Consider the following 14,285-nt stretch of genomic DNA (forward strand, 5'->3'; position numbering starts at 1 on the left):
GACCTGAGCTGGAACCTCAAATTTAAAATCCTTCAAGACAGAAGTTAAATAGTTAATATTGACAATTAGCTTATTGTCATTAGGCTTCAGAGTCAACACGCCATTAGGATGAATGGGAGCTAATGTCCCAAAACTCAGCCCATTAGCCATTGAAGAAAATGTCAATAGGCTTTCACACCCACATTAGTTAAGCTTTTCTTGCTGCAAGAGCTGTTTAAACTAGAACACAACAAATATTTGGGCGAGCGTGCCAGCTCCATTCCGCCCTCCTTTCCCCTGTGAGATTTACTATCTGGGTCTGAGCCGCAGGCAGCTCAGCCAGTGGAAATTTCTTCAGGAGCTCTTACACAATCCCAGCAGCTGTTTTTAGCCTAGTTTGGGAAATTAATGAACTTGAATGATCCTGTTACGTTCTTAGCTTGTCAGTAAAGAGGTTGAGCAACAGGCAGAGTAAGGGAACCCAGAGAGTGCAATTGAAGGCTATTTTGGGGTCCCTTTGTAGCCCCCTGCACTTTGTTTTTTAAATACAGAGAACCTAATCCTTAGCTGGTGTAAATCAACATAGCTGCATTGAATTCAGCAGAGCTCTCTGCTTTACTCTGGCTGAGGATCTAGCCCCTAATATATTGCTCTCTGTATAGAAAACAATCAGTAGCATAAATGTAGCCCAGATGTGAGCACCTTAGTGGAGGAGAAAAAAATAGTTGCTTGAATACTCAACCCACATCTCCGCCCCGCCCCCTGGTTTACTGCTGCTTGGGGGCATTAGGGTGCTACGAGCTTCTGTTATGATTTCCTGCAATAAAACGTGGCAATAGAGTCTTGTAGCAAAGAAACTGAGAATGAAGCTTAGCAGGACCTTGTGCTAGCGTTCTGCACGGGGCATGAATCGTACCTCTGCTTACGCCACTTGGAATGTGCAACTGTCTAATTCACACTATGAATGTACCTGCTTGTATGTAAGCTCTCCAGGGCTTTGTAAAGTGTCACGCAGGCCTATGGTGCTGTACAAATGATCAGTAGAGATGGGCTCAGGTCAGGAGATTCAAACCCAGATCCTGCAGGTGTGGATCTAGGATTTTCCTTTGCATTGGGGCTGTAGCTTCCACACCTGTCTTTGGAACATGTGGTCCTGCCCGCCCAGTTCAGTGGTGTATTTCTCTTCAAGCCCCAGAGCAATCCCCTTTCAGAAGGCGGGTCAAATTTAGGTGGCCACAAATACAGTTCAGGGTATTTCTCTGCATCTGGGGTGGAGGCTCGGAGTCTGGATTCCTGGGTTCTTTTCCTGACACTCTACAAGTGACTAGCTCTCTGTGACCTGGAGCGAGTCCTTTCACGTCTGTGTGCCTCAGATTGCCCTGCTCTGTAACATGGGGACAGTGAATATACACCAGGCTCATGGATGTCAGTGCTTGATTAACGTTTTCTCTGAGGTGAAGGGTGCACTGGAACAGCAGTGTCTTGTCTGGCTTGGAGCTGAAGGTAGTTAGCAGGGTTGTGGTTCCTTCTGCCGTCTGCCTGGCTGGCAGATGGAGTGCACACCTGGGGCGTTGTCCTTCTCCTGACCTTGATTTGTGCATCTCATTTAAATTGCCTCCTTGCAGGCCGGGCGATTCTCATTCTCCCTTCTGCTTGCCAGGTAAACTAGGGGGCCAGGACTCCTTCGAGAGCATAGAGAGCTACGATAGCTGTGACCGCCTGACGCAGTCCTGGAACAGCCAGTCGTCCTTCCAGAGCCTTCAGCGCGTCCCCTCCTACGACAGCTTTGATTCTGAGGACTACCCCGCGGCGCTGCCCAACCACAAGCCCAAAGGCACCTTCAAGGACTATGTTCGAGACCGGGCCGACATGAACAAGGACAAGCCAGTCATTCCTGCTGCTGCCCTCGCTGGCTACACAGGTAGGGTCACCTGCCCCAGGGCAGAGCCTTTCCGAGACGGCTCTTGGGTTCCAGTCAGAAGCGAATCTGGGGCTGGTGAAAGGGGTGAGATTGGCTGACTTGGAGACTGGAAGCCTTGATGCGCAGGACAGTTGCCATGAGCAAACCATCCCCCCTCATTTATGGGTGTCAGCCCTGACTGAGTGGAGCGGGGTTTATAGGGGGAGAGATGAATGGGTCCCTTCGAGTGGCCTCCAGCACACCAGTCCTAGCAATGGCATTTGGGATGTGGACACCTCTTCCTTTAGGAGCGGGACTGAGAGGCACCAGCCACAGATGAGCTCAGCCCTGCCCTCTGAGAACCTGCATCAGGGTCTGCGTTTCACCTCAGTTCCCTATCTCTGGAGGAGGCTGGTCCAAATACCCCAGAACTTTGGAGGTGCCCAGAGTCTGGGTCCCAATGTCGTGACACGGGCCCATCTCTCCGGCTGTTTCACTTCAGTCTCCAACTATTTATTGGATGGAAATAGCTTTTGGGCATTGCTGTGGGAGCAGATTCCTAGCAGTGACCTAGAGGTGAGAGTCCCTGTTATCCCATCATGTCTCTTGAGCCAGTCGGTCTTGGTCTCATTTATACCTCTGCAACGCAGGTGCAAAATTGCCACCTTGCTGAGTCCAATAGTGATTTCCCCTTACTCTGCACAGCTGTGAATACACCAAGTGCAAGGCGCTGGAGAGCCAGGCCCCTTACTTTTCAAGGTAGGTGTTTTCATCATCATCTAGGACAATTTTTCTCCTCGCCGTACTGTTATGCAGTGTGCCGTCCACTTTTCTGCAGCCCTCCACCCCAGAGGTGGCTGCATTTTGAGACACGCTGCACAGTCTGAGAATAGGTTGCAAAAGGCTTTTGTAGTCTTGGGAATGGAGAGTGATGGAGGTGTAAAGAGCCTGATTTTTCATGGCTTTACCCTTTATGCTGTGGAATATTAGCACTTGCCATTCGCTTGGAACAGGTGTGTGTCAATGGAGAATTAGGCCGTATACATCCGTGAGGTGCTTCCTTCTGACCCTATGTTGCACAGTACTCCAAGAGCGATCCTAGCCTCCGTCTGTCCTTACTGTGACAGAGGCTGGCAGAATGGGACTCTGGGCATGCACACACTCCATGGAGAGCTTTTCAAGTGTGTTGAGGGCTGGGTCTTTCCCCTGCAATATTGGAACGTTTTGTCCTTATTTGTTTCGGACTCTAGGCAAGCAGATTTTGTTATTGGACTTTGTACTGATTTTTCAGTTTGAGGAGTGGAAATAGCAGAGGAGAGGGGAAGTTGATTGGACTTCAGAACTTATTTGAAACCTAGATTAAAGAGCCAAAGAGGCGCAGCACTGTACCTTTCGTCGGTTCCCCTTCCACTCATGAATAGTGACCCCCTCATGCACCTACTGGTGGCAGCTGTGCGCTGGAGGAGTCTTGAGGCAGAAATAGCATGTGCAGATAAAGATCAAGAGGCTCAGAGCCAATCCTGAGGTGAGACCCTCCCAGAAATCTCCTCCCACTCACACAGTTCCTCTTAGGGCTGATAATTTTATTTTTTGTGGGGGACGGGGGGATGAGGGGGAGGTGGGAAGATAATTTTTGGAGCTATGTGTAAAAAGGAAGTGGTTTGTTGCTATAGCTTTAATTTTAGAGAGAGATCAACCCAGCCGACTGAATGGGAGGCTTTTAAGTGACCTGTGCAAAAAAACCCCCCAATTGAATCGTATTGCATTCCTGTGTTAGATACTGCCCTACAGGACGTGACCGGTGAAACACACAGCTGTGGGAGGGGCCGTGCGACATAGCACAGTACATTCATCATGGCTCCATTCCATAATATTCACTTCTTTTATTTCCACAAACTAGGCCCATAAACAGCCCTGGCTTTATTTTTCCCCCAAGCCAATGAATTCTTTCCACTTCTAATAGAGCTTTTCACCACGGGAATCTCAAAGTGCTTTGGAATCCTGATGGCCCTGTGCACTAGTGCCGATCCCCATTTAATGGAGGAAACTGAGGCACAAAAGTATGTTGCTGAATTAGGGGCAGAGCTGGTTAAAGAATCAAGATCTCCTGTTTCCCAGTCCCATGTTCTCCGAGTATGGGACCATACTCTCTCCTCCAGTAAGGGGTCATGGCATGTGCAATACAGGGCACCCAAGGGCCCATTTTCATGTACAGTTACTTTGCGAGTAGCGGCAAACGTTTTAGGACATTTTATGCTGATGAGCAGGCCCACGTTTTCCTTTGCTCAGTTTCCTCCCATTGCTTTATGCCCTGCCTCCTCGTATTCGGTGCCATTGCATTCTTCAATGGGAGACACTTAGCAGGGTTGCCAGGGCCAATATGTGTCAGGGAAGGGTCTCACATGTGAGTTCCTTTCCAAAGCCCGCTCACACAGTGTCACTCTAGGCCTAGCGTGGTCAGGCTCTTTGAAGAAAGTGACTGAATCTCCTAGTCAGCCGACCATACAGAGGGAGCAGCCTTTCCCTTCCCTCAGCATCAAGGAAGTCTCCACTCAGTCCTTGTTCTGCTCATCAGAATCCTGAAGTCAGTAGGAGTTTTGCCTTGAGCTAGGTCGTGAGACTGTGCCCTCTCCCTAGTTACAAGTGCTTGTCCTGTTTCTCTCCAGCTCTGAAACTCATAATTTAGAGCCGGACAAAGTTTTTCAGACAAATAGGTTATTCTCCAAAAAATATATAGTTTCTGTTCGACCAAAACTATTGGTGAATTTGGCTAAAATTCAGTGAATATATTGGGCCAACTATATATGTATATTTTTTTTAAAGTCAACAAATTTTGTTTTAGAGAGACAAGGTGGGTGAGGTAATATCTTTAATTGGACCAGCTTCTGTTGATGAGAGAGAAGTTGGTCCTATAAAAAATGTTCCCTCACCCACCTTGTCTCTAACAGGGGATTGATCCTGCTTTGAGCAGGGGGTTGGACTAGATGACCTCCTGAGGTCCCATCCAACCCTGATATTCTATGATTCTATGATCCTGTGACTGACGTGGTACAACAACACTGCATACAGAAGTTTGTTTTATTTTCTAAATGAGATGTTTTGCCTTTTTTGTTTTGACATTTGGAGTAGATATTTAGGTAGATTTATTTTAAATAACAGAAATAAGAAAGGTAAAAGCCCATCCATTCATTTTATATATATATATATTAAAAAAAGTATTTAGTTTAACCCAATGTGAATTTTCTTTCAGATTTTTTTGGTTCACACACTGAACCAAAACAGTCAGTTATTCATTCAGCTCTATTCATAATCAGCTGTCAATAGGTTGGATGTATATAACACAGAGCATGTGCCTAACAGAAGGCCAAGTATCTCCCAAAGAGCTCTGGGTGCATCATGCATTGGTGAAACTGATCTGCCCCAAACTAAACCCAGGCATTTCACTTCACTATTACGTGTGATGGACACTAGACAGAAAACCAGAACACCAATCCCCGTAACGAGTTAGATCCTTTATTCTACCCAGCAGCACCGCCAGTCCAGAGCATCTCTTTGGACACATGCCTCCAAGTGCGATCTTTTCTTATTCCCATACCAAAGCACTCTTGACTACAACCCAAATGCTGCCTGCTACACGTTAGTGTAAGAAACATGCATACTCTTATGGTAATCTCTCTAGCCATGCTTCAAATGCCATTTTTAATCGGGGGGGGGGGGGAATCCCTAAACACCAGACCCAAGGTTTTTCCAAAGTGACTGGTGATTTGGGATGCCTCCATTTTTCAGTGCCCAGACCTTAAGGAGGCTTGATTTTGGGGAAGTGCTGAGCACCTGTCGTCTGAATTCCAGGCTCTTTAAAAGCATCTCAAGTTTGGTCCCTGGAAATTGAGGCACTCAAAATCACCAGTCACTTTGAAAATCACGGCTTTAGGACATTGGCCTTTGCTCAGTCGAGTGGAGTTGCTGTCTTTAGAGCTCCGTTTAGTAAGGGACTGGACCTGCCTCGTTATTGTAGGACAAAGGCTGCAGGAGATCAAGTTTGTGGATGTGTCAATCCAGAGGTGTGATTATAAAGATCTCTGATTCTCCGGGGCCTTGCATTTCCTCTCCTCGTTTACACCCGGATAAAGGGAACACAGCGTGGGTATAAAATGCAGCCGTGTGGACCTGGTTGCAGGATACAACCACTTTGCCCAGGAGCATGTGACAACACAAGCTCCAAAGCAGAGGAGAATTAAGCCTCCAAAATTCTAATCTGGATTAATCTATTTCCAAAGTCCGGGGGTATTTGGAGTTGAGGTTTTGGTTCAGGCCATCTCTATAATGGGCCTTTGCAGCCTCTGGTTTTACTGCATGCTGTAGCTTTTAAATTAATAGAGACAGTGGTGAGCCCAGAAAAGTGCAGGTATTTTGCAAGCTCCTCCCCTCCAGGAGATAATGCCCAGAGCTCACACTGGGAAGAGACAGGGCTTCCCTATTTAAAAATAATAATAAATAGCAGAAAAGGCAAAACAGGGCAAGTGGGGTGGCGGAGTGGGAGTCAGGACTCCTGAGTTCTATTCCTAGCGCTGGGAGAGAAGTGGTTTCTAGTGACTGGAGCAGGAGACTTGGGAGCCAAGATGCCAGGATTCTGTTCCCAGTTTTGGTAAGGAAGTGGGCTCTAGCGGCTAGAGCAGGGGACTGGCAGTCAGGACTCCTGGGTTCTATTCCTTATTTGGCCACTGACTCACACATTGGCTTGAGCAGCTCTCAGTCTCCAGGCCTCGGGTCACCAATCTGTAAAATGGGCTCAACAATCTTTACCGGTGCATCAAGGCTCCTCTGAGGTTTGCTGAGCGCTTTGAGCTCCTCTGAGCAAATGCATTGGGCAAGCGCGTGGTCTTTTTGACTGCGATCCCTGTTTTGTATGTCAGACATTGACAATATCGTTCGGCTTTTGTTCTCAAGAGCCTGCTTTGCCGATGGCACTGGGAGGTGCCGCTGTGCTTTATCACTAGAGAAGCAGCACGCCGATGGTATCAGCCCTAGGAGGCGCACAGTTTGTAGAGAAGGTGCATTTTGGCGGAAGCCCAGCTTGTATTTGATGTGTTCATAACTCAGCTAGCGAGCAGAATTTCAAAGCCACCTTATCTGCCCCCACATCTTGACCTAATTTAACAAGTTGCCATGGTTGCTCGGGGAGGTTGATGCAATTTTCTTATCTTTGGGGGAAGAATGTAACTGTGCAAGAGTTCGTGAAAATTCAGTTTCTAACCTGTTTCTACACTCACAGGGACACGGCTAGGTCAGCTGAGACTGCGCTTCTGAAAGACGATTCCCCTGACCTACTCGGGGCACATTTTCAAAGCTCAGTGCCCAAACGCCGGCTCCAGGGTTGAGATTTTCAAAGCAGCCTAGGGGATTTAGACACAACTCTTCCATGACAGTAGGGCGAATCGGGTCAAAGAGTGAGACCTGTTAGACTGGGGAATGGTCTCCCAAAGGGAAGCAGTAGAACCTCCATCCCCTGAGGCTTTTAAAACTGGACCCACAAAGCACTGGAGATTACAGTGCAGAGAACAAACCTGCACTGGTCCAATGTCATGAGTTAGCTCTTAACTCTCTCTGATTTCTGTGACCTGTTTTTTCCATGATGCGTGCCGGGAATCTTTAGCCTGACCCACTTCAGCCGCTGATCTCTTAGCCAGGGGGACCATGTAGCACTTCACACCTCCTTCTGCCCATTGTGGTCACCTGCCTGCACCACTGTGGGCTGGTCTCCAGCAAATAAAATAGCACACAGAGCAGAAACGTGGGGTGTGTTCGCTTCACAAGGCCTAGCGCGTCAGCTTCTCTGCAAAGCCCCTGACGTTTGGCTGTGGCTTTCCATAGAGTTGTTATTTGTAGTGCAGTAGTGCCTGGAACCCAGTTGATTTCAGAGCCCTGTTGTGCTAGTCGCTGTGCAGAGATCTGATCAAAGACAGCTCCTGCCCCAAAGAGCTTAGAGCCTTAAAAAACAAGGTAGAATGATTACCCCGCCCTGTTTCATGGATGGTGAAACAAGACCGAAAGATGAAGCAACTTACCCAAACTTATACAGCAGATCAGTGGTAGAATGAGGAACTGAACCTAGATCTCCTGTGTCTTAGGCCATCACGAATGTGTAAAAAGTTACAGGTGCTTTAGAGGGTAGCCTGGTGCCTAAGGTGTTTATAGCCCCAAATTAGTAGTATACAGGGTCTTAATTAATAGCATGCATTAGTATACAAGAGTATTATGCAGTTATGCAAATTAGGCGCTAGTATGCATGGTCTTAATTTCATTCTTAGTGACAGAAGTGTTGCCAGTTCTTTACTGTGGTGCCAGGGAAGAAGACAGCCAACATGAGACTGCAGGGGACTATCTGGCTCCCAGGAGACTTTAGCTCCGTGATACATGCAGAAGCATTTCCATTGAACAAATCACTCCTGCAAGTATCAGCACCACTTTGCTCAGCTGAGATCCAGAACTGAGGGCCCCCTCCCCGTCCTTCCCCAACTGCCAAAGGTCTGACAGATGTCTCCAGAATATGCATCGGAAAACCCTTCTCTCTCCGCAAATCCCACTCCCTGTTGCAAAGGCCAGGGGCCCATGTTGGACAAGCTGTTCAGTGCCTGTTCCATTTAAAAGTGAAAGAACACAGCTGCCGGTTTACAAGAAAGAAACGACAGCATCGAAGAAAGTGGGTCTCTTTAGGAGATCTGCATACTCCTTCTCTTCACGCTGCCGCCCACGCTGCCGGCTGAAACTCACAGGCCTGACAGGTGCGATCTGAAGGGGTTGCGGGGGGGGGGGGGGGGGCGTGTGCTGTCTCCAGCCAATGTCAGAAAGCCTGTTAACTGCACTGTTCTCCGTTCCTCTCAAGTCACAGGAAGAGATGCTCAGGGAGCCACATGGAATGCGGCAGCCTGGACATCTACATTCAGTGCAGTTGCTTGGGGAGAAAAGTCAGAGGCCATATGGGATTCTTGACTATTCCCTGCTGCTGGAGAAGGGTGAAGTCGGCCATCCCTGTGAAGCTGGAGTGGAACAGTTATGAGAGTTCATAAGTGCGTTCAGTTGCCTCTGGTGGAGAGACAAAAACGTGGCTGTTCCTAGGGACAGGCGGCTGTGGGCGAGTGGTTGTTTCATTGCCTACCCTGTTTGGATTCTGGTTCAGTATGAACTTCACCTGCTGTTGAGGGATGATTTCAAGCGTAACTTTACATCCTGGTTTCCCCTACGACCTGCTTCTAGCTTCCACTGCAAACGGCTCTTCGAGGCCCGTTTCTCACCCTAAGGTGGAACCCAGCGGATGAGGCCCAGGCTTGGTTCAGCGGCCTATGTGCCACCTGCCAGACATATGCAAATGACAGTAAAATCAGCCCCATGCAATGCTGCCCAACCATGACCGTAGCTCAGCTTTTAAAACAAAAGCGTGCAGCGCGACCCACCGAGCGGCATGACCTTTGCACTTCAGAGGCGACTCTTCAGTGATAGAGTTTTACTAGTCACTCCTCAGAGCAGTTGATCAGCCTATGGCATAGCAGGTTTTGGGTGCCATGAACACAGATAGTATGTTGGACTCCCAGTGCCACCTTCATAACAGAGGCCTGAGACCCATCAGTACCCCAGGCCATCCTCCACTGCCATGTGGGCTGGCACTCCCTAGCTTGCATGCTCCACCGTGGATGCTTCCTGGATTCTTTTGAAACTAGGCATGATCCCAAACCAAAACGCTGGCTCTGATCATACCTAAGCTTTGAGGCAAGCTGGAGCTGAACTTTGCCACTGAGCTCCACCTCTGACGCTCCTAACAAAGCAAAATTTGGTGAGGGAGAGAGGCGGGGAAGAACTGCCCATGGCTGATATGGGGGATGAAATGCAGAGGTGCAACCTCGCCACTGCCCAAACCTACCCACTGCCCAGGGCCAGCAAACAGGTCTCGGCCCCTCCTGATTATGCTGGTCTCTGAAGCTCTGACATAGGAGGTCCAGGCCAAGGTCATGCATGACAGAAGGGAAGGCTGCTTTGGAGATGTTGCTATGCCCACTTGTTGTGTTTGGTTGGAACCACAAACCACACAGTGAAAAGAATAGGTGCGCCGCTCTCGTTTTTTGTTTTGTTTCTTTCAAACAATGTCGTTGGGGGAGGGGGTGTGAAAATCAGCCAGAGAAAGAGCAGGGTAACATGTTTCAGATAGGGCCTCACCATGTAAAGTAATGGCCTGTCTATGCTGGTGGCGGGAGGGAGGAAAGAAGCCTGGAGGGGGAGTTGCACTGATATAGCTACACTGCAGAGACAGGCAGAGACAGAGGGACAACCTGGGAAAGTGACCTGGCTAGGACTCGTGCAGTGCATGCCCAGGAGCCTGTGTATACCCGCATGCAAAGAGGCTTTGCTCAAACAGGGTTCCCACTGTGGCAGCATTTCATAACCAGGCTTAAGAGGCATATTTTCCCCATGATGCTCGCGAATTCCTAATGCGTGATGCTCCCCAATGCTCTTCACTGTGAGGGAAGCGAGACAGGGCGGCCATTGTGAGTCACATTAAGCATGTGAGCCCCCTCTGACTGGCTCTATTCTTAGCACGCCCTCCCTCCCTCCCAGGGACAAAGGTCATCAGGCTGCACTCAGGGGACAGCCCCAGAATTCAGAGGCCTTGCCTTGGGGGTGGTGTGCGTGTGAGGTTGTCATCTTTCCAGGGCTCGTATGAAAACGAGTGGGTTCAGCGAACCTTCCTCCGGGCACGGCTGAAAGCTCCCGGATATGTTTGAAGCGACCCCATCACAAAAGGCAGCTTGTGTCTGCACCCTCCCTACTTGCATCTGTGTCCAAGAGCTGATATCTGTCTCGGGATATTCTGCACGAGGTCAGCAGTGCATGGGACTTGTCTGGTCCTCCCGGGAAGGGCTGCATCTTAGCTGGAGGTTCTGCCTCGCCCTGGGCCAGTGTCTCATCTGGGGCGCAGCTGCACCCACTTACACCAGCTGAGAATCTGAAACCATGGCGGGTGGGAGGGGACTGTAGGACTGGCAGCAGCAGGGGGAGGCTGGGGAGCTCCTCTAGTTTCAGAGACTGCTTGTGTCACTGGGAAGGAAGTTTTTTCCAGGCAGGATTGAAGTTACTTCATTTTCTAATGATTCTTCTTAATATTCCACTGGCAATTGGCTTTTAGAAACATCAACTGCCAGCTCCTCTCTTGGTGTAAATCAATGGAGCGGTGTTGATTTACCCCAGATCTGGGCCCCAATGCCTTGGTTTTTAACTGCTCCCCTGCTCGGCTAGATGGATCCGGGATGTGGAAGAAGGATGAAGGCTGGAACAGAAGATGTGGGAGATGGGTGACGAGGCGCAGCTGGAGGGATAAGGTGCTGAGTGCTTGGAGAGATGAAGGTGCTGATCACAGCGAACAAACACGTGTTCCTTAGCTACCTGCGCCACTCAGCACTTCAAAAATGTAACGCCGTGTCAGTGCTGAGATTTATTGGGTGGGATTTTAAAAAATGCCCTGGGGAGTTAGGTACCCAGCTTCTGGTCACCTAACTCCCTTGAACACTTGAAAATCTCACCCATTACTAATGCCTGAGAGCCTCATTCTCCAATGTGCTCATCCCAGATCCTCTCCTCACTATAACTCACATACAGCCCAATTCACCATACGTCCTCAGTGCTCACAGCCCTCTGCCTTAACAACTGAATCTTCTCTAGGAAAGAGATGCAAATACTAAGAGAGGTGGTGCCAGATAACACAGTCTCCCGGAGCTGTGCTCTGTCGCACAGGCTCAGACGTGCAGCGTGTGTTAGTTCCTGCTGCCTCCTGCATCTGTTGACTCTCTGACATTTCAAACAAGGTGTTGCCTCAGCAGCAGCAGCAGCAGGGCTGTGATGCTTCTGTACGGCTCGGTGCGTGTGTGCATGAGCTGAAGTCTGCTAGCCGTGCAGTAAACACGTTCAATTTCAGACTACTGATCCTCCAATGGGCAGCTAGGAATAGACCCCGTGGAGCCGGACTCCTAGTCCTCGGCACGAGCCATTGGATAGCATTCCCTCCTGCAAAGAAAAAACATCCTGCGGGATGCCGTGCCATGTGATTCCACGCTGCTTACAATGATAAATTGCTGGGCTTCCCTGTACCTCTGCATGCCAGCTGGCAGCAGAGTGCGAGGAGAACATGCTAACTGCACTGGGCTCCTTGGCCTAAGGTTAGAGAAATTTCTCTCTGGAAGCTTGGAAAGCCTTGAACGTGCTCGTTAAAGCTGGTGTGACCTGGTGATGTGCCAGGCCAGGGCAATTACTTGCCTCAATGAATGTTTAATTACAGCCCCTCCCATTAGTTGGAACATGCATCAAAGGTTAAGGGAAATCAACAGGATAGGGAGCTACTGGTCTTCTTTTTACTCTGCATCCCCGTGTTAGCCTGCCCAGACATTAGTTAGAGCAGCTAAGGGGCTGCTCTAACTTACTCTACGGGAGCATTGGTGTAAAGGCATCTGCTCTTGCCTTGCCTCTTTCACACCCAGCACCTCCCCTTCGCCAGTGACAGTGGCAGGCACAGAAGCTGGTTCAGTTAGTATATTTGACATTGGGACATCCCCTTCCACAAGGGGAATTCTCTGTTGTCTATTTAGGGCTAGAATCTGTTTACTTTGCTCAGCCTCAACAGCATCCACCTATGTTGCCTTGCTGACATACTACGGATGGATGAATTAATCTTCTACCCGTGCACCCCACTGAGCTGTAATTCAGAATGTTAGCAAGGAGCTCAAGCAGCAAAGCTGGGATCCCCAAAATCTGGGAGCATCTGGATCAGCCCATTATAATAAAGTCAGCTGCAAAGTCCCTGTCTGAGCTTCCCCAGTGTAGCGATCTGGGAAGTGTGGTTGCAGCTCAATTCCTACCAAATATAGACAGAGTGTGTAACAAAATCCTCTGAGCCGATATTTGGCAAAGCCGCACTGAGGGCAGTTTGCTCACATATTTCCCTGCAGAATGTTGTCTCTCTCTTGTTCATATCTGGGGTAAGATAGATACTGTGAACCGGATTTGGTTTGCATATCAATGCACTGATAACCAAGAGTCTAAGAAAAAACAACGAGGAGTCCTTGTGGCACCTTAGGCCTGGTCTACACTCGGGGGGCGGGGAATGATCTAAGATATGCAATTTCAGCTACGAGAATAGCGTAGCTGAAGTTGATGTATCTTAGATCGTCCTCGCAGGGTGGGATTGATGGCTGCCGGTCCCCCGTCAACTCCGTTTCCGCCTCTCGCCCTGGTGGAGTTCCGGAGTTGATGGGGAGTGTGTTCGGGGATCGATGTATTGCGTCTAGACGAGACGCGATACATCGATCTCTGATAGATCGATCACTACCCGCCGATCCGGCGGGTAGTGTAGACATACCCTTAGAGACTAACAACTTTATTTGGGCATAAGCTTTTGTGGGCTAGAACCCACTTCATCAGATGCATGGAGTGGTAAATACAGGAGCAGGCATTAGCTAGCAGATAGTCAGGACTCTATCAGGGTATATCTATGCTGCAAACAAACTAACAAAAAAATCCCCACAGCAGCAGCTCTCTGAGCCCAGACGTGGGTTCACAAGGTTCACGCTAAGGTGCTAGCTAAGAAAGCAGTGTAGACGTTCCCATTCAGGTTGGAGCTTGAGTTCTGTCAATTGCTATGCGGGTTGGGTCTCAGCTCCTGAGCTTCAGCTGGAGGTGCCGTAGACCTGGGCTCTGAGACTGGCTGCCATGGTCGTTTTTTGCAGTTTACCTACCATGTGTTCCCATGGCCCGATGTGCTCTCACACCTTAGTAAATCAGGAGTAGCTCCACGGAAGTCACTGGGGTTACACCAAGATGGGACTGCAGTGAGATCAGCACTCTAGAGCCGGAAAAGAGACACTAGGTCCCATTTAGTCTATCCCTTCACCAGTCAGGATGGTTCCCTCTCTACTAGCGGTTTGTTTAGTTTCCAATAGTTTTAAATGTCTCCATCACTGGCAATTTTTAAATCAAAATGTGGATGTTTCTTCTAAAAGATCTGCACTTGTTCCAGCAGGAATTCTTTGGGGGCAGGTCTCTGGCCTGTGTTATACAGGAGGTCAGATTAGATGATCACAATGGTCCCTTCTGGCCTTGGAATCTATGACTCTAAAAGCAATAGGACATCATCCATCACATCCCTTGGCAGATTATTCCGCATCCTCCGATTCCCACCAGCAGGAATTTTATCCTGACATGCAGCGTGAATTGTCATCAAGTAACTTCATCCCATTGTTCCATTAGCCACCCCTTCCGCCAGCTGAGGCTTACACCCATTGCTATTTTCAGTCTGTTCTCCTTTCCCTCACCTTAGCTGTTGCCTAACCCAGCTTTATATATTTAATTATTTTCTTGTAAGTCATTC

The 14,285-nt window shown here is 49.0% G+C and overlaps 1 protein-coding gene across 11 annotated transcripts in view; it reads left to right on the forward strand.

Annotated features, from left to right (window-relative positions):
- ETS1 (ETS proto-oncogene 1, transcription factor) overlaps positions 1-14,285 on the forward strand; it is a 121,452-nt gene that overhangs the window by 97,136 nt on the left and 10,031 nt on the right. For all 11 annotated transcript variants that reach the window (XM_039496412.1, XM_039496416.1, XM_039496405.1 and 8 more), the window contains one exon: positions 1,640-1,900. In XM_039496412.1, the coding sequence (XP_039352346.1) occupies positions 1,640-1,900 (261 nt within the window). The remainder of the gene's footprint in view (positions 1-1,639; positions 1,901-14,285) is intronic.

Source organism: Mauremys reevesii, linkage group 12 (genome assembly GCF_016161935.1).
Source record: "Mauremys reevesii isolate NIE-2019 linkage group 12, ASM1616193v1, whole genome shotgun sequence".
Taxonomy (NCBI): domain Eukaryota; kingdom Metazoa; phylum Chordata; order Testudines; family Geoemydidae; genus Mauremys; species Mauremys reevesii.